Source organism: Gracilinanus agilis, chromosome 1 (genome assembly GCF_016433145.1).
Source record: "Gracilinanus agilis isolate LMUSP501 chromosome 1, AgileGrace, whole genome shotgun sequence".
NCBI classification, from domain to species: Eukaryota; Metazoa; Chordata; class Mammalia; order Didelphimorphia; family Didelphidae; genus Gracilinanus; species Gracilinanus agilis.
Window position 1 is genome coordinate 712,272,910 of NC_058130.1, and position 26,165 is coordinate 712,299,074.

At 40.3% G+C, this 26,165-nt stretch overlaps 1 protein-coding gene across 1 annotated transcript; it reads left to right on the top strand.

Moving 5' to 3' along the window:
- Positions 1 to 1,268: 1,268 nt before the first annotated feature.
- Positions 1,269 to 26,165, top strand: CLEC17A (C-type lectin domain containing 17A). The gene is made up of 11 exons (XM_044670583.1): positions 1,269 to 1,281; positions 1,622 to 1,744; positions 3,164 to 3,196; positions 3,870 to 3,920; positions 4,003 to 4,047; positions 4,654 to 4,695; positions 6,889 to 7,146; positions 16,017 to 16,112; positions 16,425 to 16,576; positions 24,477 to 24,586; positions 26,033 to 26,165. The coding sequence occupies exons 1-11, from the start codon at positions 1,269 to 1,271 to the stop codon at positions 26,163 to 26,165; spliced, it is 1,056 nt and encodes a 351-aa protein (XP_044526518.1).

Here is a 26,165-nt window from a genome sequence, read left to right on the forward strand (position 1 = left end):
TATAGACATTTTAAATGCAACATGTCTAAAACTGAACTTACTATATTACACCCCCCACAACACTTCCCCTCTTCTTAATTTTTCTAATACTGTCAAGGATATCACCATCTTCTCTGATATCCAAGCTCACAACTTGTCTGTCATCATTGGCTCCTTGTTCTTTCTCACCTCCCATTTGCAAACAGTGGTCAAGCCTTATTGTTTGTACTTTCTTAATATCTCTTATACATGGTTCCTTTTCTCCTTTGAGTCTAGAAATACCCTGGCTCAGGCCCTCATCAACGCATACTTGGATTATTGCAATAGCCTGATGGCCAGTGTTCTTGCCACAAGTTTCTCCTCACTCTAGTCCATCCTCATCCTAGCTGTGAAATTATCTTCATAAAGGGCAGGTCTGACCAGATTATCCACATGTCCCCCAACTCCCCCACCCCATATTATAAACTCCTTTGGTTCCCTGTTATCTCCAGGATAAAATGTAAAATACTGTTTGACTTTTAAAGACCATTATAACCTTTTCTTATCTCTCCAGTCTTCTTATACCTTACTCCCCTGTCCTTCCCCCACCTCCCTCAAAGGCTTTTCCAATCCAGTGACACTGGCCCCCTGTTCCTTGCCCAACTATAAACATTTTCACTGGCTGTCCCCCATGCCTAGAATCCTTTCTCCCTTCATCACCTGGATTTTTTGGCTTTCCAAAAGCCTCAGATAAAGTACCTCTTTCTGTTAGAAGCTTTTTCCAGTCCTCTTTCACCTTAGAACCTTCCCATTTTATCCTGTATATTCATTTCTTAGACATAGTTGTTGCCCCATTGGACTATGAGCTCCTTGAGAACAAGGACTGTTTTTTTGTCTTTCCTTGTATCCCTAGTGTTTAGTATAGTGCCTGGCACATAGTAGGTACTTAATAAATGCTAACTTATTGACCATCTGACATAGGAAAGCATACCGAAGCTCTAGGCTATACAGAGAATAAGTAGCAGAGCCAGAGTTTAAGCTTGGGACCTATGACTATAGATGTTCAGCCGTGGACTCCCCGGTTTCCCCCTGGGATCTTAGGTCACTCAGTATCTACGCTGAGGGTACCTAGCAAGGGGCTAGATTTGCATGTTCTTGCCCCCAGTGACAAAGGGGGAACTGAGACCGGGTGGGTCTTAGCATGTGGTTATAGGGGTGCTGGAAGGGAGGGGAAAAGCCCAAGTCTGGACGACTGAAGGATTGAACAGCAGAGCTGTACTGACTCCTCTCCTCTTTGGCTGGAGGCAGTGATGTCTTTCACTAGTATGTATAGAGATTTCCCATTCAGAGGACGAGCAGGTATGACTTTCAGGCAGGATTTGTCTGGAGCTCAGGGGACCTAGTGGTTGTGATATTAGTGTCATTCTGTGACAGCATGTCTATACCTTGGGCTGCATGATGCCCACATATGAAATGGGGGCATGGTGTGAATGGGACCTGTGGGAATGGCTGGTGGGGAAGCATGTTTAGAGGGAAAGTTGGGAGTAACAAAGGGCAGTGAGAGAGTTTGGGGCTGTTGTGTTCCAGCTCAGCTCTCACAGCTGCCTCGGCTGTTAGAATGACAATATACATGAGTGACAACTTTTTTTTCTTCTTCTGGGAGGAGTAGCTCAGGGTCCAGAAGATGATGATTATGAGAACATGGCTTCATCCAGAGAAGACCTTCCTCCCAAGCCAGGGACCAGGAAGTTTCCATCCCCAGGTGGAAGACTGGGATGGCTAAGGGGTGAGGAATGAGATTATACTGCCTGAAAGAAAGAACTCTTCAACTCTAGCCTTCCCTCACCTCAAATGTCAGTGAATTGGACCATTTAGCCTTGGCAGGGGCCTTAGAGCTCAATTAATCTAACTCCTTCATTTGACAGATGGGAAAATGGGAAAACATGTCCAGAGGAGGGCAAAAATTTGCCTTAAGATGAGGGTTATATATCAGATATATCAGAGCTGGGATCTGAGCCAGCATCTTCTGATTCCTAATCCAGACCCTTTTCTCTTTCATTATATGATCAGCTGTGGGCTCACCAGAGGGTAGCAGAGGAAACCTTTTTGGACTTAGCCTCCATGTATCCCCAGAGAGGAAGGTATGCCCTGAGCTCCCTTGCTCTTCACCTATCCTCCAGCTCCATACCATTGGTTACATTCCCTGGAGATCTAACTCTAGATACTTGATCTTGGAGGCACAGTAGGCTTACAGAGAGAGTCTGGCCTAGGGCAGTGGTGCTAAATTCAAATAGAAATGGGGGCCAGTAATCTGTATATAAGGATTCCCACGAGCACCTATTGACTTAGTTTTGAAATATGAAGCTAATGTTTTATTATATTTTTATTTATTTTGTTAAATATTTCTCATCTACAATTGAAAAAATCCTGGCCTTCTGTTTTAGAATTGATACTAGGTATCCAAGGCAGAAGAATGGTATGGACTAGGCAATGTGGGATAAGTGGCTTGCCCAGGGTCATACAGCTAGGAAGTGTCTAAGGTCAAATTTGAACTCAGGGCTTCCCATCTCCAGGACTGGCTCTCTCTCCACTGAGCCACCTAGTTGCCCCTAAATTACATTTTAATCTGGTTGGGTCACATATGACCCCTGTGTTCAATACAATTGTCTAGGGCAATGATGGGCAAACTTTTTAAAGAGGGAACCAAAGGAAAGGAAATGTTCATCTGTCAGTCTGTTTCTAAGGCAACTCTTTTGAAGTTTCATTGTATTGTATCCTATTCATTGTCTTGGTCAGATTAGGAATAATGTTGCAGTAGGGGGATAGAACATTTCAGGGGGCCCCATCTGGCCCGAGGGGAGTAGTTTGCCCATCACTGGTCTAGGGAATAGAGAATTCTACCCTGGGAAGCCTAGGGAATAGAGAAGAAATTATATAACCAGGAGACTGACCAAACTAGGTTGGTTCATAGAGTTAAAACTGAAAGAGATCTTAGGGGCCATCAAACATAACAACTCATTTTTATGGATGAGGAAACTGAGATCAAGAGAGGTGAAATGACTTGTCCAGGCTCACATTGTTAATAAGTATCTGAGGCAGGATTTGAATTCAAATCTTTACTCCAAGTCCAGGGCTTTAGTTGTTACTACATCACCTGAGTGCTTCTTAAGTTATAAACCTACATCTTTTCTACTCTCTTCCTTAGGTTCAATAGCTCCCCCAAGGCCTCCCAGAGCAGGTGAGCTGATTTTGGAAGTTTTTTGGGGGGTGTGTGTGTGTTTCTGGTGAAGCGGGGGTCATCAGCCTTTGAGTTGGGGTAAGCAGGAAGGGACTGGCCATGAACTGGTTTCTTAGTTCCCAAATAGAGAGAGCCAGAGATCAGGCTACACAATCCCTTCTCAGAACCAGAGAATAACAGAATGTCCAAGTTCAAAAGCACTCCTGTGGTCATTCAAGCCGAACCACACTCCCAAAAGAATTGCCACCAAAGCACACTGCACCAAAGTAGTGATTCAGTTGCTCGAAGGCCTCAAATGAAGGGTGCTTATCTTGGAGAATAGAAGATTCAGGGGGGAATGGGATCATTGTGTTCAGGAATTTGCAGGGCTCCCATGAGGAAGAGGCATTAGGATTCTCTTTTCTCTCAGAGGGCAGAAGTAGAGGCAATGGTCAGTGATTGTGGAGAAGATTTTGGTTACATATAAAAAAGTACTTCCTGCCAAGGAGAGCTTTTCCAAAAATGGGATGGGTAGATGGAGGAAGTGGCCAGTTTCCCCATCACTGAAGGTCTTCAAGAGGAGTTCAGGTAGTTTCTTATAGAGGATATTGTTTATGTATGGACCCGACTAGATGTAGTCTAAGTGCCCTTTCAGCTCAGAGATTTCATTTTTCTCTATTTCTCTCTTGACCAGGGAAGAAAGCAGTGAAACCAGCACTTCCCAGCAAGTCCTCACAAGCAGCAGGTGAGATGTTGGCCCACTCTCTTCCCATCCCCTTTCCAGGTTAAGGCTTTGTCCTGCGTAACTCTTCTCTCCTTTTTTCTAGGCTTGGGTCTTGCCATTGTTTCCAGTTCCATACCTTCTCAAACAAGTAAGTAGCAGGCAGTTTCTGTGAGGCAGCATGGGAATAAGCACCAGAAACACCCAAGAGGCCTTCATTAGCCTCTTCCCCCTCCATCTGAGCTCTTCCCTGGCCTCACCCTAGATTCCTCTTCTCCCTAAATTTTGCCTATTGTGATTAAGAAGCAACATGTTATAATCATTTGTTTCAGAACCAGGAAGAAATGGGTTCAAATCCTTCCTCTCACACTACCTATATGACCTTAGTTTCTGTCAAGTGTTCTTTTTAAATTAACCATTTGGGTTCTGGTACCTTACCTTTATCATGACTAAGGGAGACCCTTTAATACTCTCTGTGCCACAGTTTTCTAATTTGTAAATGAGAATTCTTAACTTTTTTTGGTGTGTTTTAGATCCCTTTGGCAGCCTAGTGAGATCTGGGGACTTCTTTTCACAATAATACTTTTAAAGTCATTTATTCACTCTGGGCCTCAGTTTCTCCATTTATAAAATGAAGAGGTTAGATTTTCTAACTCTAAATCTGTGAGCAATGATGAGAGGGAAGCAAGAGGGGTCTAAGGTGGGCTTGTTTATTTGAGTGACTTGGTCACCATGGTAAACTTTTTCTCTTCCACAGACTTGCATCTGAACTCCCCTGCCTGTCAACCACTAGAGATGGGTGAGTCCTGATTGCTTAGTGGGTTCTCTTCTCTGCTCTATAGTCAGAAAGCCTGGCACCTGGAGCCCCTGAATCTCCCCAACAGTTATGAGGTCCAGCCAGGGGTTCTGGAGACCAGAGGCAACGTTCTCAAGCCATGAACTGTCTCCTGGAATATAGTGGGGGCTTAGTGAATATTTGTTGAATGAATGAGTGACTAAATGCACTAGCCAAAGCTGACTTAGCTATAGAACCTCAGGGACAAGATGCAGAACCAAGGAAGGGAGAATTCCCTTTGCTGTCCTTTTCTGCCAAATTGCCATTCCCTAAAAGGAGATGCACTTGGATTCTCTTCTGTATGGAGCTTCTTGAGTCATCGTTTCAGGACCACCACTTACACTCATTTCTTTCCATATTAAAAAAGTTACATCTTAAAAACATGACATTCATTTCTTCTCACCAATCCCCATTGGAGTTTCCCATGTAACAATGAAGACTAGGACCACAACAAAGTAGTTAAGTATAACAAATCTGGAAAGCAACTGTTTGACAATGTAGCCTAAATCTTGTAACTGTAGTTGCACCTCTTCTCCCCTGAGACAAGGGATGTGTGTTACGTCATCTGTTTTCTAGAGCGGAAATGGTTCATTGCATTTAATCTGAGTTCAGCTGCCTGGAAGTGGTGTTTTTACTGACATTGTTTTAGTCCCTGCATGTGCCATTTCCTTGCTTCTGCCAGGTGTTCTTTTCACTTATTTATTCAATCATAAAATCACTTATTTATTTATTTAGCAATCCACTCATTTATTTATTTGTCTGTTTATTTATTTATTTGTACATTCATTTATCCATCCATCCATTCATTTAATCAATTAATCAATCAATCAGTTAATTAATTTTAAACCCTTACCTTCTGTCTTAGAATCACTACTGTGTATTGGCTCCAAGGCAGAAGAGTGGTAAGGGATAGGCAATGGGGGTAAAGTGACTTGTTCAGGGTCACACAGCTAGGAAGTGTCTGAGGCCAGATTTGAACCCAGGACCTCCCATCTCTAGGCATGACTCTCAATTGACTGAGCCACACAGATGCCTTCCCCCCCCCCAAGTGTTCTTTTTAAACTAACTTTTTGGCTTCTGGTACCTCATCTATATCATGCCTATTGGAGATCCTTTTATACCCTCTGGGCTACAGTTTTCTAATTTGTAAGTGAGAGTTCTTAATATCTCGTGTGTGTGTGTGTGTGTGTGTGTGTGTGTGTGTGTGTGTGTGTGTGTGTGTTTATTTGAGACCCCTTTGGCACCCTAGTGAAGTTTAGGGACCTCTTTTCACAATAATATTAAAAAAATAATTGAAGTGAGGAAACTAGGTGGCTCAGTGAATTGAGAGCCAGGCCTAGAGATGGGAGGTTCTAGGTTCAAATCTGACCTCAGATAATTCCTAGCTGTGTGATCCTGGGCAAGGCACTTAACTTCCATTGCCTAGACCTTTCTTGGTATCAATTCTAATACAGAAGGTAAGGGTTAAAAAAATGTTTTAAATGAGTCCTAAATTTAAATTAGAGGTTAGTGAAAATAAAAATGTAATTTTTCTTATCCAATCACACAGATTCCTTGAAATCTATTCACAGAGGTGTTGGGGTCCACGGACTTCAGATTATGGAGGACTAGGCCTGGAGATGGGAGGTCTTGGGTTCAGATTTGGCCTCAGAACTTCCTAGCTGTGTGATCCTGGGCAAGCCATTTAACCGCTCTTGCCTAGCTCTTCACACTCTTTTGCTTGTAACCAATACTCAATATTTATTCCAAGACAGAAAGTAAGGGTTTAATTAAAAAAAATAAATAAAAAACTCCTGTATTAGATATTCTCTAAGGCAGTGATGGCCAACCTTTTAGAGACCAACTGCCCAAGCTGCAACCCTCATACTGCATGTGAGTCCCCCCTACCTCCCTAGATAGGGGAGGGAGGAAATATTCCCATTGGGCTGCAGGGCAGAGAGGGGCAGGTGATGGGAGACATGTTCTCTGGCACTCACAGAGGGGGAAGGGAGCATCCCCCTCAGGCCGATGTGCCATAGGTGTATCAACATGGCTCTAAGGTCTCTTCCATCTCTGGAATAAATGTGATCCTCTGATTCCTTCCTCTTTCCTTCAATAGAGACCTGAAGAGCCATTCTCCTCTTGGCCTAAAGCTTTGGCATCTTTTGTTTTTCACAGCTGACCTTGGTCTTCCACCTATCCAGGGCTTCCAGTCAAGTCAGTTACTCCAGACCAGCCAGGTGTTCCATTCTGGTCAAGGATTCCAGGTACCTCAGCCCAGCCAAGGGTTCCAGTTTACCCAGGCACCTGAACCCAGCCAGAAGAGAAAGATCTTTCAACTCACTCGGAAGGAGAAAATGGCAGTGTGCCTTTGTATGCTGGTAGGGATAGCTCTGCTCCTGAGTGTGACAAACCTTGCTGTGACCTTAATGAAGTGTGAGTATGAGTTGGGACATGAACATGGGGAGCTGACTGAATGCAGCTCCAAAGAAGCTGGCCTCATTCCAGGGTTGGTAGAGGTCTTTGGCAGAGAGTCAGGGAAGGATATGAGAGTCAAGGCAGGTAGCAAATATTAATAATGGCAACAGTTTTTATCTTTTGTGGATTACAAAATGCTTTTCTCCCAATAGCATTGTGATGTAGGTAGAACAAATGCCATTATCCCAATTTTACATATATGGAACTGAAGCTCAGGGACAAAATGTGTTTCAGGGGAAAGAGGATTGGATTAGGAATCATTAGATCTAGGCTTGAATCTCAGTTACTCTACTTAGTACCCATGTGACTTTGGCAAATCATTTAAATCTTCCTGAAGTGTAAAATGAAAGAATCATACATGATGATCTTTGAGGTCTCTTCTGGCTCCAAGGTATGGGATCCTAACATTTTCAAAATAGAATCACAGGCTCTATTCTATTCAACTTTTTTATCGATGACTTGGATGAAGGAATTGTTTGCATGGTTATTGATTTGTAGGGGACACAGAACTGGAAGGGCCAGCTAACGCACTGGATGCCAGAGCCAAGATACAAAATTATCCCATAGGTCAGAACAACAGGCCAATATGAACGAGATCCCTTTCATTAGGAGCAAATGTAAAAGTCTGTGCTTGGCTTTAAGAAATTAGCCTCACAAACAGAGAATGGGGGAGTTACAGCCAATTTCTCTGCAAAAATGATTGGGGGCTTTAGTAGACTTCAAATTCAATAAAAGTCATCAAGTGCGACTTGGAAGCAAAAAAGGAGAGTGCTATCCTTTGCTGCAATCAAAGAAGTGAGGGGTCCAGAACAAGGAAGATGATCATTCCACAATAATCTGCCTGGCCTTATCTGGATTGCTGTGCTCAATTCGGGGCACCTTATTTTAGGAAAGCCTTTGACAAGCCAGAGCAGGGCTCTTTTTTGTGCAACACAGATGGACCCCTTTGGAAATCTTGTGAATGTCACAAGTCTCCTGATTCCAAGTCCTGTGATGAGAGGAAATTCAAGTAGTTTTCTTCCCCAGCCCAGATGATAGTAGAAGAACTAAAGAAAGCAACCTTTCAGCAGGTAGAGTGGATAATGAATGATGAGTCAATTAGGCAATAGATCTACAAGGATTTCTTAAGTACTTGCCACATGCCAGGCATTCTACTAAGCACTATGATAACATTAAGGAAACAATCCCTGCCCTCAAGAAGCTTACATTCTGGAGATAACATAATTACATATAGACTATGCAAAACAGATATCAGCTGATTTGTTTTGGGAGGGGAGAGGGAAGGAGGAAACACTAAGAGATCAGAAAATGTTTCCTGGAGGAGGTGATGTTTGAATTGAGTTTTGAATTAAATTAGGAATTCTGAGAGGTGGATGTGAGGAGAGAGTTCATTCTAGGCACGAGGAAAGCCTACACAAAGACATGGAGATGAGAGATAAAGTACTATGTTGGAGGCACAGAAAAAAGTTTAGTTTGACTGAATTATAGTGTGTGAAGGGAGATAATGTATATAGCAAGGTTGGAGCTAGGTTAGGAAGGCTTTCAGTACTAAGCAGAAGAATCTCTATTTGACTCTAGATATAACATGGAGCTGCAGGAGTTTATTGGGGAGGAAATGATATTTGTGCTTTAGGAATATTACTTTGGTAGTGTGGAGATTAAAATTAATATGTAAAATGCTAAATATTATATTTTATAAAATTTTATTAATAATAAACTAACAAAAAGAACAAACTAGAAGGTACTAACTAGCCCGCTCCCAAGAGCAAAAGAGGAAGAGGGAGGAATTACAGCAAACTATAAATAACGTGACCACACAAATGTTGAAGGCGCAGGAGATATTAAAGGGAATTTTGGGAAATACCAAGGGATTTATGGGGGAAGGTTCAAAATCTCCATTTATACAGCAGCAACATGGAAGATAGATTGGAGAGACCTGATACAGGAAGATGAGTTGACTCTTGAAATTGTCTCAGTGATGGTGTACCTTTTAGAGACTGAGTGCCCAAGCTGCAGCCCTCAAGCTGCAGGTGATTCACCCGCTTACCCCAGACAGGGGATGGAGGAAGTGCTCCCATTGAGCTTCTGGGCAGAGGGGCAGGTGATGAAAGCAATGTTCTCAGGCACATTTGGAAATGTTGTACAGATGGAATCAAGGAAACTTGGCAACTGACTAGTTATAGGTATGAGGGATTGGAAAGAGTTGAAGTAACCCTGACAGTCTAGTAGGGGTGACCATATGGAAACAACTATGTACAAATATGATACGTAGAGATATATTGTAGGCAAATAGCAGAAGCAAGGCATTAGTAGGTCCAACCTAATGACCTGCTCTTGTCAAATACTTCTACTATTCTCCTTACCCTGTGGAACAAGGGCTAAACTACTTAGTGTATGACTGGGAAGGATAGAAGTGTTCTCAACAGAAATAGGGTACCAGCTAATATCCATCTAGGATTACAGATTGTCTAAGAAACTTAACTTTGGCCTTCTCTTCTGGCCTCTGGATCTGGTTGGATGATTTTTTGGTGATGGAAAGGAAGTTCAGTTACACTTCTGCTTACCATGATCTTAATATTTTTCACTTCCTCTCATCTCTCTCATCTTCCATTTCCTCCTACACAGATCAGTCAAATCTACAAGCATTTATTAAGGCACTGTACTAAGCCCTGGGAATGCAGAGGAAGGCAAAAGACAAGCTCTGCTTTCAAAGAGCTGACAGTCTAATAGGGAAGACAATATGAAAACAACTATGTATAAATAAGATTTGTATAGATAAATTGGAGGCAAACAGCAGAAGGAAGGTATTAGCAGATTCATCTTCCTCATGACCCGCTCTAGTCAAATCCTTCCACTCTTCTCCTTAGCCTTTGGAACAAAGGCTAAACTCCTTAGTGTGGCATTTAAAGCCCTCTTCTTCAATCTTAATTTCTCATCCGCTCCTATTAGAACACTCTATTCCAGTCAGACTAATTTACATATTGAATCCTAAAAAAGCTGTGTTCATTTCTCCATCTGTGCCTTTGTTGAATCCATCTTCCAAGAATATAACATTTCCCTTTTCTCTAATCATGTAAATGTCTATCTTTCAAAGCTTGTCAAATCTAAAGTATCTTTTCTTTACCATCAAGCATTTTTCAAGTATTTAACTGTGGTGCCAGATATTTGTACTAGGCACTGAGGATAAAAAGAAAGGAAAAAAAGATAGTCCCTGCTTGCAAGCATATATATACATACATACATACATACATACATACATATATGCATGCATATATATATATTTACAAGTAGGGATTGTTTATATGTGTATATATGTAAATATATATAATAAATACAAATACATAGAAAACAAATATAAATATATACAATAAATTTAAATATACATAAAATAAAAATAAATGTATATAATAAATATAAATGTATATGAGAAATAAGAGAGAGAAAAAAACAAAAGCGAGCATCCATACTTTCAAAATGGGAGGGCTGGTAAATGGTTTTCCCTCTTATTGAATTGGTGAATCTCTTTTCAGTCAAAGGCGAACAAAATTAGAAGAAGGAAGGAAGAAAGGAAGAAAAAAGCATTTGCCTACTATGTGCCAAAGCATTGGACAAGTATTATTTCATTTAATTCTTACAACTCTGGGAGGTAGATACTCCTCCATCTCCATCTCCAGTTGAGGAGTCAGAGGCAAATAGAGATTAGCCAACTTGCTCAGGGTCATTGCTGGTAAGTATGTAAGGCTGGATTTGAACTTGGTCTTAATGACTCCAGTGCTCTACCTACTTTAGTACCTTTTCCTAGGGGGAAAGATAATGAACCCAGTTCCGGACAGGATAAGTTTGAGGTGCCAGAGAGTGGGGCATCTAGGGGAAGATGTCTTATAGGCTGTTGAAGATGTATATGGAGTTCAGAGAGAGGAAAGGGCTGGTGGCAGCGATTTTGAAGGTATCTGCATAGAGATGATAGTTGAAACTGAGAATCAGTGTTCAAAAGCTTCTGTTTGGTCTCTGGTGCTATAGGTGGAGGCAGCTAGGTGGCAGAGTAGATAGAATCACTGGTATTGGAGTCAGAAAGAGCAGAGTTCAAATCCCACTTCAGATACCTCCTTGGTGTATGACTCTGGTCACTTAACTCTATTTGTCTCAGTTTCCTCATCTGTCAAATGGACTGGAGAAGGAAATAATATCTTTGCTGTGAAAACTCCAAATGGGTCTTGAAGAATTGGAAACAACTGAAGAAGAACAACAAAGTTGAAAGTGCTGATCCAGGGGAGGAAAGGCCAAGAAGAAATCCAAACCTTCTTTTAGAGAGAGGTTATCCTCCCTGAAGAGTAAGGCTTAAACCCTCTATTCACTCTCTTAAAAAATACATTTTTTGGGCAGCTAGGTAGCTCAGTGGTTAGAGAGCCAGGCCTAGAGATGAGAGGTCCTGGGTTCAAATGTGACCTCAGACACTTCCTAGCTATGTGACCCTGGGCAAGTTACTTAATCCCATTGCCTAGCCCTTACAATTCTTCTGCCTTAGAATCAATGCACAATACTAATTCTAAGATGGAAGGTAAGGGTTTATAAAACATTTCTACCTCCCAATTACATGTAAACCAATTTTTTAAACATTCATTAAAAAAAAGTTTTGCACTCCAAATTCTCTCTGTCTTTCCCACCCTCTCCCCAAACTCCCTGAGATGATAAGCATTTTACATCTGATATAGATTTTACATGTGAAATCATGCAAAGCATTTTCCCATATTAGTCATTTTGTGGAAGAGATCTCAAATAAAAAAAGTAGAAAGAAAATGAAAAATAGTATGTTTCAGTCTGCATTTAGACTCCATCAGTTCTTTCTCTGAGGGCAAATGCCATTTTTTCATCATGAGTCTCTGGGATTGTCTTGCATCACTTCATTCACAGTTGCTTATCCAAAAATATTGCTGTCACCGTGTACAATGTTCTTCTGGTTTTGCTCATTTCACTTTGGATCAGTTCATTTAAGTCTTTCTAGATTTTTCTGAAATCATCCTCCTTGTCATTTCTTATAGTACAATAGTGTTCCATTATAATCATATACCACAACTTGTTTAGTCATTCCCCAATTGACGGACAATCCTTCAGTTCCCAATTATTTGCTACCATAAAAAGAGCTACAATAAATATTTTTGTATAAGTAGGCTCCTTCCCCCTATATTTGATCCCTAGTAATGGTATTGGTGAATCAAAGGGCATACTCAGTTTTGGAGTTTTTGGAGCATTGTTCCATAGGGCTTTCTAGAATGGTTGGATCAGATCATGAATCCACCGACAGTGTATTACTGTCCCAATTTTCCCGCATTCCCTCTGATACCTGTCATTTTCCATTTCCATCATTTTAGCCAATTTAATAGGTGTGAAGTGGGACCTCAGAGTTATTTTAATTTGTATTTTTTTAATCAGGATTGAGTTAGAATACTTTTTCAAAAGACTAAAGATGGCTTTGATTTCTTCATCTGAAAATTGCCTATTTATACCCTTTGATTATATATTTTTATGACTTTTATTTTTACACATTTGACTTAGTCCTTTATATATTTGAGAATTTTGTCCTTTATTAGAAATACTTACTACAAAATCCTGCCCTCCCTCCAGCTTTTTCTTTTCTTGTTTTTCCCTCAAAGAGGTTTCCTCTCAAACAGTCTACTTTTTATTTAATTGGGAGAGAAGCTAAAGCACAATGAGAGATAAGTGGCCAAAACAGTTGAGGGAGGGAAGTGGAGAGCTGGGGGTGGGTAAGGCATCTTGTGTTAGTCAAGCCACCCTACTTTTTGGAAATAGAAGGAGGATGTGGATTCTTCAATGTGGATACAATGGAAGACCATTGGATTTGGTATTTGGAAGACTTGGGTTAGGATTCTATGTTCTGTATTAGCTGTATGAACTTGAGGAAATCATTTAACCAGTCTCAATTTTCTTCATTTATAAAATAAGTTAGATGCACTCATCAAGTTTGCAGATGACAAGTCTGAAAGGGATAAATCATGCTTTAGATAACAGTAGTAGGATCCAAATGATCCTGCTGTTTAGAGCAGTGATTAGCAAATCTTTTTGTCCCAGGATCCCATTATACTCTTTAGAATTATTGAGGTTTTCAAAGAACTTTTGTTTTTGTGGGATTCTATCAAAAATTGTTGTGTTAGATACTGAAATAAAGTTTTAAAATACTAATTCACAAAATAACAATAATAGACCTATCATATGTTAAAATAAATAACACTTTAAATAGAAAAATAGTTATGCTTCCTAAAGCAAAAACTTCACGAGAAGAGTGGTATTGTTTTACATTTTCCCATTTCCCTTTAATGTCTGCTTAATAAGAGATAGCAGGATTTTCATATCTGCTCGGTATTCAGATTATTGTGATGTGTTATTTCAGATAGAGTATACAAAGAAAATCCAACCTTGCCACATATATAGTTGGAAAAGGGAGGAATATTTTGATAGACTTCAGATAATTGTGGATATCTTCTTTGAACTTGACAAGTTGATTCTATAGATGCAATACCAACTCAGTTTTCTTGCAGTTAAATCTTTAATTCACTGGTCATCCAGCCTCTAGAAAATTCTATTGTATACTCATGAGTAAGAGCAAAAATGGCAAATAGCATTTTAGTATTACAAGTATCCCTTCCACATTACAATTGTCGCCATTGTGGTTTTGATATATCACCGGTCAACATAAGAAATAAAAAGAGAATTTTTGTTTTGTTTTGTGGAATCCGCAGATGGCACATGAAGGCCAGCAGATGATACAGAAAAAGTTTAGAAACTCAGAAATGCATAACATATGTTTAATATTTTATAATACAACTTTTTAATCTTTTAATATCATAAACACACACAATTTCTTTTCAAAAGTTAAATTGAATAAAAAGATAGTTTGCAAAAAGAATGAAAAAGCCAGCAAGATGATACACAAAGGCTAGAAATGTGGAAATATTTTAAAAAGTTTAAATAACAAATGCATAAAATATATGTACTTTTATGTATGATATTGTCTGTGCAGTAGGTATATTCATTAATTTAATAAATTTAATAACATAATGAACAGCTACATAATTCTTTCCTTAAAATTCAATTTGTTATAAAAGAATTGTGGTTCTATGCTCACAATAATGTATTGTAAACATCTTATAAAGGAAAAAAAATTCAGACTTCTCCAGGAAGGCCAAAAGATTTTTCATAGATTTTCTAGATTGTGGGCGCACTGCACTGCTAGCTCTTGCAATGTGGAAGGAATACCTGTATTATGAAAATAATTTTGACCTCATGAGCCTCTTGAAAAGGTCTTGGGGACTCCTAAACATTTATGGATCACACTGACAACTGCTGGACTGGAGTGTTAGACTGAATCTGATAGGATCAAATTCAATAAGGATAAGTATAAAGTCTTACATTTGAATTCAGAAAATAAACCTGACAAATTCAGGGTTGGGGAGACAGGATTAAATTCTAATTTGTCTGAAAAAGACCTAGGGGATGGGTTTTTGAATTTCAGGTTAGATATGACTTCACACCTGAAAAAGCCTAGGCATTCTTGAGCTGCCTTGGAAGGGCATGGTTCCAAGAATAAGGAGGTGGTAGTTCTTTTGTACTCTGTCCTGCTCAGATTACATATTGAATGTTGTGCTGAGTTCTAGGCATTACAGTTTAGGAAGGATATTGATAAGGTGGAAAATGTCCAGAAGAGACAGCCAGGAGGAGAAGTGAGGAACCTTAGGTCTCTACCATATGAGGATCAGTTGAGGAAGCTGGGGATGAATAGCCTGGAAAAGAGAAGATTCAGGAAGACCTGACTGAGAATAGTCTTTAAGTATTTGAATGACTGTAATGAAGAACATGGATTAGGTTTGTTCTATAGATCCTAGAGCAGTGATGGTGAACCTTTTAGAGACTGCATGCCATACCTCCATATTGAGTGCCAGGCATGTCCCCCTCTACTTACCCCACACAGGGGAGGGAGAAAGAGCTTCTTTTGGGCTGCTGGGCAGAGGGGCGGGTGAAGTAAGGAATGTCCTCAGGGAGTGTAGAGAGAGGGAGGGGAGTAGCCTGAGGGCTCTGCTCCCATCCAATTCTGCCTATGAGCTGCCCATCTTACTCCCTGTGCACTCCTATTGGGCTGCTGGGCCGAGGGGTGGGTGATGTGAAAAAATGTTGTCAGGCACAGTGGAGAGGCAGAAAGGAGCAGCTCTGCCCAAATCCCTTTGCTTTTCTAGTAATGAACTCTGGGGGAGGGGGGGGGGAGAGCAGCATGTGTGCCCACAGAGAGCACTCTGTGTGCCATCTTTGATACACATGCCATAGGTTTGACATCACTGTCCTAGAGGATAGGAACAGGAGCAGTGAATTCAAGTTGCATTTTAGGCTTAATATCAGGAAAATCTCATAACAGTTAGAGATCTTCAAAAGTGGAATGGGTTGCCTTGGAATGCTTTCCCTTTCTTTGGAGTTCTTCAAATGGAAGCTGAATGTCAGGCATGTTAGAGTAGGGATTCTTTTCATGTGTGGTTTGACCAAATGATCTTCGAGGTCTGTTCCAATTCCAACAATCTGTGCATCTGGGATATATACTTGACAAGCCTCACCATAGAAGCTGTGAGGGTCAAGTGATATTAGAGATATAATAATGTGTCTCATAAACTATATGCTATAGAGATGAGGGTGATTATTATTATACAGGAAAGGAATAAAAAGCTGGGAGAGTGAGCAGGGTAGAGTCTTTTTTGGGGAAGGAAAAAAAGGGAATGCTAAGTCTTTGGAAAGGAGCTCTGCTTACCAGGATATATCCATATTTTCAGTGACTGAACCAAGGGGTCTCGCTGCGCTAAGAAAGGACATCTATCAAATCCAAGAAGATACCAATCGAACCATAACTGAGCTTCGAGATTTAATTGGTGAGAAAAGACTGCTGAGACTGGGCGGAGGGTAAGGTGGGAATGTGAGAGCCACGATGGTATTGGGAAAAGAATACTGGATTAGGATTCAGAGGCTCTGGGTTTGGGTTTTGTCCCTGTGATTTATTAGCCCTGTGACCTTGCACAAGGTCCCTTTCCCTCTCTGGGCTCTGTTTCCTCACCTAGAAAAGAAGGCAATTGAACAAGCTGATTTTTAAGGTCCTTCTGGTCCTAAATCCTCTGATGCTGTTTTGGTACCACCTTGGCTAGGGTTCAAGAATGGCCTATAGATGACATCATCTTGTTTTTCAGGCTGTGCCAGAAAGTCCTGTCCAAGGAACTGGCTTCCTTTTGAGGGAAGTTGCTACTTTTTTTCTACAACTACCAAGAGTTGGGATGCTGCCAATCTGTTTTGCATGGAGAATTACTCCCACCTGGTCATCATCAACGACAGTGAAGAACAGGTGAGCCATTTCAGAACTCTGGAGGAGAAAGGGGGATATCTTTTACTTAGATGGACCAGACCTTTGGATTCCAGGGGTTTTTATTCTTATGTAGTGGGACAAACTCTGGATTGGGAATCACAGGATGGGGGTTTGAGTGGTTGCTCTGACCCTTACTAATTGGGTGATTCTGGGAGAGCTGTTTAATCTGTTTAAATCTTGGGTTGCTAGCCTGGGAAATGAGCCTGATAATTCTCATTTGATGAATCCTCCAGAGTTATTGGGGGCAGGAAATGCTTGTCACAGAATGGATGTTTCCTTAGTACTAAGACTTCCTGCACTTGTTCTCTAGTGAACTCAGTGACCTAGAGGACTGCCCGGTTCACAATTGACCTACTGATTGTAGGACAAATGGAAGGGATGATTGGAATGAGAAGGTCATTTCCTGCTCCTCCAGGGCACCCAGAGCTCTGCTGTTGGCAATCAAAACATTGTTTTATTGATATCTTTTGTTTCTATTTCATCTAGATTTCCTCTTGTATGTCTATTCCTACTCAGAAAACCTTACTTTAGAATAAGGAATTATTTTTTTTAAAGAAGAGAAAAATATTTCAGCAAAGCATCAAAAAACTGGAAGATGTTTGCTAAGTTCTCCCCTCCTCTGCAAAGAAACAGGGCTACAATCTTCTCAGATCTCAAATATCTTCTTTGGAGCCATACTTGTGTTTTTGTTTTTAAACCTTTACTTTCTGTCCTGAGACAGAGAAGGTCAAGGGCTAGGTAAACCAGGTTAAGTGACTTGCCCAGGGTCACACATCACGGAAGTATCTGAGGTCAGATTTAAACTCAGGTCCTTGGGACTCCAGACTTGATGCCTTCTCTTCTAAACCACCTATTTTTCCCATTCTTGTTTTTTCTTGTTTTTTAATAGTTTATGACATTTGTTTTTGATTGTTTTGTGACTCCATTTGCATTATCTTGTCATTATTTCACTTCTGTCTGACTCTTCCTAACTCCAATTGGGTTTTCTTGGCAAAGATACTGGAGTGGTTTTCCATTTCCTTCTCCAGTCCATTTTATAGATGAGGAAACTGAGGCCAACAGGCTTAAGTGACTTGCCCAGGATCACATAGCTAGTAAGGGTCTGAGGCCAGATTTGGACTCAGGGAGGTTAAGACTTCTTGACAGAAGAAAAACAACTGCTTGAACACATAGGTTGATGGGGACAGGTATAAAGATGAAAAATAATAAAGGCTGAGATAAATATATATATTAGTAATTTAATTAAAGCCATGTTGATAGATAAAGTCATTAGACCACACGCTTGTAAGAATTCAAAACTGCTGCCCCAGCCATTATTACCTCCCGTCTCTTCCTGAGTCTGCTGGCCAAGAGGGCCACTCCCTCCTAACCCAGGAGATTTAAACTGTTCTCTGCGTGGAGACGTAGGCGTCCCCACACCCAAAGAACCAGAACCAGAAACCTGTTGGACCATGGGAAATGTAGTTTGATAATTTCCACGTGTCCATAGAAAATACATATATATATATACTTAAAGATGGCATCTCTCAAATTTCATTCTTACAATTCCCCCTGAGGGCCGGCAAAAAAAAGGTTAGCCCTTTTTCTTCGCTGGACCTGTAAAAATAGGCAACTTCTAAAATTTAGGAATTTGGGGGATAAAAGAAATAGATGAATGAATGGGTAAAATTAGCCGCATTGACAAAAAACCAATTTGGGGGCAGTCCCCTATTGGTATAACAGTGTACAATTAGAACAATATATACAACTCAATTTCAACTCCCCATAGTTCAATCAACTGCACCCCAAAGTTCAAAATTTGGTCTTCATGGTACAGTGAAAGCTTTTCAGACATCTTCATGGTGTCTTCACCAAACAGGTTCGTCGTCTGGATTCTGGGGAGATGGCAAGATCCTTATCCTGAAATTATTTTCAAAAGAATTTAAACTTTACATTATAGATTACAAAACATACATTTTCTTCTAAGATTTATACAATTCCCCCTGAAATTACTCCTAAAAGAGTTAAATATACATATATTTTTACATTATCGAATTTTAAAAAACTTAACAGATATCCCTCTGAGGTAAATCTTAAACACACCTTTTTTTCTTAAAAAGGGTACCTCAGGTCAGCTAAGGATGAGTGGCTGAGTCCTGGGGGTATATGAAATCAATTGGCAAAATACAAAGAATAAAATTCAAGAAAAAAGAAGAAAAAATTAACTTGTGAATGAAATGTAAAATATGCAAAAAATCTGGGGAAAATAAACTTAGACCTTTAAATAAAAGCCCAATTAAAGTGAATTCAGCAGTTTGCAATTACCCATTCAGGGCCAGTACTTAAGGAAAATGTCTCTCTCTGATCTGACTTATCATCAGCTTTTCAGGGAACTGAGCCAAATAAATAACCAATCTTAGGTGCTTTCTAGGAATCTAAGTCAAGGGGACCCACGTCCTCTAAAGTTTTAGAAAAGACTGGGACTCCAGGACTCAAACCCCAATTTCCAAGTCCTAAAGTATTGGCATAGAACTGCTACAATTATGCAGATCTTAGTCAGTCAAGTGTCTGACCATGTGCTTTCTTTAGCACTATTAACAGCTCTCATGTTCCCTTTTCATAGAATCAGACAGATTCTATGAAAGACAGAAAGGAATTTAATCACAGTCCTATAGGCTCAGGTATTTGCTGTAGAATCAGAAAAAGGATAAATAATGATTATATATGTACTTCCAGTACAAGATGAGAAAAAGGAAAAATCAATTGCTCTCATAAAAAAATGTTTTAAAAATCAAAAAAACATATATAGCTTAGAACTAGAAGGGTTATGTTACCCCAAAATGAGGTTTTCATTTTGTGAGTGTAAATGGATCTTACAAATAGCAGATTAACAGTGCACATTCAAATAGAGTACCATTATTTCCAATAGCACATTTTAAAACAATAAACAATATTTAAAATCATTTACTTGTTACAACTTTTAAATCTTGGCTAAGAGTTTCTCAACAAACCCTGTTATTGCTTCCATAGCAAAATCTGATATTTAAAAAAAGAAACCTTCTGGTCTAAATTATCCTCAGATAAGAATATACAGGAGCTCCTTGGCTTCCTGTTTTTAAAAATCCTGGGTAGGAAATGCTTCTACCCATTTAAGGCAATAATTTCTCTTATAATAAAATATATAAAGCTTTATCCTTTAAGACAACAATTCTTAAGGATTTAAAGTAAGACCTCTTGTAAAATTACAAGGTAATTCTCAAAGCATGGAAACTTTCAAGGTTCTTTACCAAGACAGAATAAATTTTTAAAAAGACATGTGCTCTTATAAATACAGTATACATAAGGCAAGTTACAACATTAAAAATGTGTAGGAAGGGGCAGCTGGGTAGCTCAGTGGAGTGAGAGTCAGACCTAGAGACAGGAGGTTCTAGGTTCAAACCCGGCCTCAGCCACTTCCCAGCCGTGTGACCCTGGGCAAGTCACTTGACCCCCATTGCCCACCCTTACCAATCTTCCACCTATGAGACAATACACCAAAGTACAAGGGTTTAAAAAAAAATGTGTAGGAAATATAATGTGAGTATTAAGAGTAACAAGCTGGTCAAAACCTCTTAACAGTTCTAATAGATTTTTTCTCATTATTTGGGAGTTACAATAAAATCATAACATAATTAATCTAGCAGCCACAAACTTCATTAACTTAAAATGATTCAGTGCAACTGGAAAATCAATGAAATAAACAAGATTAATTTACAAAACTAATTAGCAAAATACAGTAAGATAGTCTCTTTAAAACATAAATAAAACTCATTCAGTTCCGAGGTTTAAAAGTTCACCCCTTGTTCAATTTAAGGTTCTTTTGATTGAGTTCTGCTGAGTTTAAGGAGTTTTTTTTTTATTGTAATCAGCCTTTGCTCTCAGTTCAAAGTTCTGAGCAGGTATGGGGGTGAATAGGCCATGCGGCCCGATTAAGGGTAAAAGCTAGGTCCACGTGGTGTCGGGTCATGGGCTCAGGGCTAGAAAAAAAAGCTTAAAGTCAGTTTTGTAGAAAATACCACTTGTAGAGCTTGTGTGGGTGGGGGTTGCCTAAATTAGGTCTTTAGGGAAACACGTGGAGGGTTAGAATGCAGGCCATTACCAAACCAAGAGAGGGGGTAGTGGGGACAATACCAAATCCTAAGGAGCAGTGGTGGAAGTCTACGATCTCGGCAAAAGCAGCAGCCGGGGGGTCATCGATGTTGGGGCTCGGGGTTCTGGAACTAGCAGGATTAGCAGCACCAGCGGCAGGATCGAAGAAGAATCACCGGGACGCTTGCAGGCTTGTGGCATGGCAGGAATGGAGATCAAGTCAGGAGTCAGGAGATCGGTGGCAGAGACACACTGGCTGGGCTCCGGCATTTTAGTTTTAAAGCCAAAAGCCAGAATCGGCTGGCCTGACCTCCCAAGGTGGTTTGGGCTGGACTGGCTGGCCAAGTCCCACCTGAGGCAAAAACGTGCTGTTGCTTTTAGCAAAAGCATGGCAAGGAAAGCCACTTTCCTTTTTTAAAAAATTGCCCCAAAAAGCTGAGCCAGACAGCCAAAAAGCAGGCATGTCTATCGTTTCTGAAAGGCTATCTGGAAAATTGAGAATTCGATTTCCAAACTTTGTAAGGTTGCCAAAATTATAAAGATGAAAAATAATAAGGGCTGAGATAAATATATATATATTAGTAATTTAATTAAAGCCATGCTGATAGATAAAGTCATTAGACCACACGCTTGTAAGAATTCAAAACTGCCGCCCCAGCCATTATTATCTCCCGTCTCTTCCTGAGTCTGCTGGCCAAGAGGGCCACTCCCTCCTAACCCAAGAGATTTAAACTGTTCTCTGCATGGAGACGTAGGCGTCCCCACGCCCAAAGAACCGGAACCAGAAACCTGTTGGACCATGGGAAATGTAGTTTGATAATTTCCACATGTCCATAGAAAATACATATATATACTTAAAGATGGCATCTCTCAAATTTCATTCTTACACAGGATTGGGGATGTAGACTTGAAAGGACCACACCAATGCAACTATCAATAATATGGAAATAGATGACACATGTTAAAACCAGTAGAAATATGCGTCATTTATGGGCGGGGTATGGTGGGGTGAAGGGGAAAGTAAGAACACGAATCATGTAACCATGGAAAATTTTTCTAAAAAATAAAAAAGAAGCAGAAAACTTGAATTTTGTAATCTGCTACTAAAAAACAACTTTTATAAAGACAAAAAAAAAAAAGACTTCTTGACTGCAGGGGCTGCACTCTATATTATGGTGCCCCTTGGCTGCCCTGTTATATTGTCTTAGTCATTGTCTACTCTTGGCTATTAGAGGTGCTGATGACATCTCTCTCATCTCTATAGAGTAGGCTAGATCTCAGGTACTGGGTGGGTGCAGATTATTATTATTATTGTTATTGTCATTATTTTTAGGATTTAGGATTATAGATTTAGAGCAGGAAGGGGTTTTAGATGTCATTGAGGCCATTTCCATCATCTATTGAGATGGAACTTAAAGCCCCAAGAAATGCTGCTTTTAATATCACATAGAGAATAAGTTGCAAAACCAGGAAAGCGTATACCTGGAGTTAGGAAGTTTGCTGTTCAGTTGTTTTAGTCATGTCTCACTCTTTGTGACCTCATTCGAAGACCTGAGTTTAAACCTAGATGAATGCACTTAACTCAATGACCTTAGATAAGTCACTTAAACCTCTGTCTTTCTCAGTTTCCTCATCTGCAAAATGGAGATATTAGTAGCCTCAACCAACTAGAGTCATGAAGATAAAATGAGACAATATTTGTAAAACCCTTCACACATGCCTGGAACATAGTAGGCACTTAATAACTGTTTGTAAAGAAAAAATGTAAAGGAAAGCCTTTTGGGCTTGGAGCAAATAACTCAGGATTTTAGTCCCGGTTCTTATACTCTGATACTATTTATTTTATAGGATGGTTCAGAAGAAAGCGCTTCATAAGCCTTCAAGTGCTTCTTTGGGAATAGGAGTTGTTATCTTCTAGGTGCCTTCTAGGGTTAATGAAAGGAAGAAAAGGAGGGAACTCTTTGGTGGATGAAAGCCACATCTAAAAGCTTTTGATGAAAACTTGTCTTGAAGCCCCACAACCCAACCAAAGAGTCTTTATTCTTTATTCAGGAAGTAGGATGAATCATAAAGAAAAATTCCAAGCAAAGTCTTTGAATAAGATTAAGGAGAAGAATAAATGACTAACAATTGGCGATGAATGAGGCAGGTGCCAAATCTTATTTAGGCATTTGTTTTCTTTAATGGCTTATTATAAAGACATCCTCTTTTAATAAAACTTAAGAGGTAGCATTATAAAATGGAAAGAATAAAGGATGCCAGCAAAGTAACCACCTGGACTTCAGGTGTATCATTTGAGATTTCTGGATCTGTTGTCTTCCTTTGAAATGGCCTAGATCAAGAACTCCTAACCTTACTGGTGTCTTATGGAGAAACACTTGTGAGTAACTTAAATATTACTGGGTTCAGAGAAAGGGGAGAAGGAGAACCGTTTGGAAAGGGATAATAGACTGGAACTAACAAACTGGGGAAACACAAACCCCACCAAAGTACAAGGAATGGGAAATTATGGATTGGCAGTTGATACCAACTGCCGCCACAGATCCACCTAGCTTGGGAGTCTATGAAACTAACAAGTGAGTGGACTGGGACCAAAGAATTATAGAAATACAGGTATAATACAGACAATAAGGTTAGAGATGATGGGAGAGGTCACCCTTAACCTAAAACACTGAGGATCAAACAGGGTAAAAGTTGAAGATCTGGGAAATCCCTACACTACATTAAATAGGCAACTAAGACACAAGGGACAAATGGGATCTCATGTAGTTGGTCAATAGGTCTTGATCAGAAGTAGTCCAAGTATACTCCAAGAGCACAGGAACCAGCCAAATAACTCTTCAGAGAAAATCAGGGAGATTGACTTTGCTTGTCCACCAAGCAAGTCAGAAATCTCCACCTGTACTCCTTGATCCTGGCAGTTGTAAGGTCCCAGGTATTGCTTTGAGATATCCCCAATCCATAGGTCTCTCAGGTCAGTGGCTTCCCCCAACTCCTTCAAAACCCCAACTGCCTTTTAGAGAGTCCATTGTGTTCCAGGTTGGAATCTCAGCTCCTGCCTGCCTGTCTAAACTTCCAAAATGCTTGAAAACCTATTTCCCTCTTACAGGTTTCATACGGCACTGGCAGTCTGGTAAAGCCCTTCTCTGTCTCTTTGTCTGTCTTTCAATCTCCATCTCACCTTCTGTTTTAGAATAGATACTAAATATCAATTTTAAGACAGAAGAGCAAGCAGTAAGGGCTAGACAACTGGGGTTAAATGATTTGCCCAAGATCACACAGCTAGGAAGTGTCTGGGAGGTCTAGGTCCAGAGGTTCCTGAGTTTGGATCTGGCCGCAGACATTTTCTAGCTGTGTGACCCTGCGTAAGTCCCTTAACTCCCATTGCCTAGCCCTCACTGCTCTTCTGCCTTGGAAGCAATATACAGTATTGATTCTAAGATGAAAGGTAAAGGTTTTTTAAAAAAAGACATGTAACACACATCACAAAACCACACAAATTGTAGAATCCAGTGGAGTTGTTGTGATCCATCATACAGGCAGAGGGATGAAAGAGAGTGGACAGGGCAGAGGCAGGAGTCCCTGGCAGTACCAAGATCTGTGATATTGCTATGTTCCTGGGAATCCAAAAAATGGCTTGGGAAGTTCTTCTCAAAAGCAGAGATGCCCAAGCCAGAAGGATGAACGGAAGCGATGAGAGAAGGAGGGGAGATTGGGCCATGTGATCCATTCAGTGTTCTGAATGTTGGCTCATTCAGCTTTCTATTTCCAGAACTTTGTGAGTAAGGCCCGTCGCTCAATCCGGACATACTGGCTGGGACTGACAGACAGAAAAGTTGAAGGGGAATGGAAATGGTTGGACGATTCCTTACTCACTTCAAGGCAGGTTCTGTCTACTTTCTCTGTGGAGCCAGATGGTGTGGGCAGAAGAGTGTTAGGAACAACATGTACATGGATAAGTAAATAGAAGTGTTTACAAAAAGACTTTGCATTAGTAAAGTTGGTCAGTGAATATGTTGAGTGGGGTGTGCATTTCGGGGATGGAGGAGGATGACCTGTTCAGGCACACAAGGGTTAGAAAGTGCAGGACAGACAAACTCAGGGCTAGGATGGAGAGTGCTCAAGGGAGAACGATATGAAGAAAGACAGCCCAGGTAGATTGGAACCAGGCTGTGGCAGGCTTCAGACACTTCAGACACTAGGATGAGGAGGCAGCATTCTCCTAGGTGACACAAAGCATGGTGCAAAGCTGGGAACTCTTGAATATTCTGGGGGTTATCCCCTCCAGAGCACAGGACAACAAAAACTTGGTCACACTTAGATAGTTCTGAGAATGATTTTCTGTAAAGGGAAATATTCTTCCTAGAATCAGTAAGTTTAGAGAGAATTAGGGGAGGAGGAGGAGGAGGAGAAAAAGATGGCAGTGGTGGTCACCGAGTTGGAGACTGAGGAGAAGGAAGAAGATTGAACTAGTTTTAGGGAGTCAGATTTCCACCTGAACTAAGGGAAAACTTCCTGATGATTAGACTGCTCCATAGTGGAATGAGTTGTTCTGGTAGCTATCATCGATTCCTTTGGCAGTCCAGTGAAGCCTCTAGACCTCAACAGTGGATATCTTCAACTTATTTATTTTATTAAAAAAACTCAACACATTACCTTCTGTCCTGGAGTTTATCCTTAGTAGCAGTTCCTAAGTGAGGGCTAGCCAATTGGAGTTAAGTGACTTGTCTAGGGTCACACAGCTAGGAAGTATCCGAGGTCAGAGTTGAACCAGAGTTTCAGGTCTGGCTCTCTATCCACTGAACCATCTAGCTGCCCCGTGGCTAACTACTTATTGTGAGTATTTTAAAACAGAGTTCCTGCTATAGCATGGGCTGGTACAGATCTCTTTTAGATCTGATGACTAGCATTTATGCAGACTGCTTTACAAATATCTCATCTGGATAGTCTCAGCAACTCTGTGAGATGGGGGTTTTGTTATTCTCACTTCACAGATGAGACGACTGAAACAGATAAAGATTAAATGATTTCTACAGCTAGTAAGTGTCTAAGGTTGGATTTGAACTCAGATCTTCCTGATTCCAAGTCTAGAATTATATCTACCATACCATCTACCTTCCTCTCAAGCCTGAGATAGGGGTATGAGGTACCCAGAGGAAGGAGCAGAACTAGGAAAAGTAAGCTGTGGTATAGGAGATGATATAAATGGTCATCAAGAAAATTTAGTTCTAAAAAGTTTAGGATGGTGACTTTATGACTTGTCAATAGATGGAAGGGTCACCAAGCATGAAGACTTTAATTGTTTCAACTCTGTTCTCTTTTCTCTAGCTTCTGGAAGATAGGGGAGCCCAATGATTCCTTCAATGAAGACTGTGTCATCATGCTGTCAAGTGGCCTCTGGAATGATATATCTTGTACTCTGCCCACATATTGGATTTGTGAGATGAAATATACTTGTTGA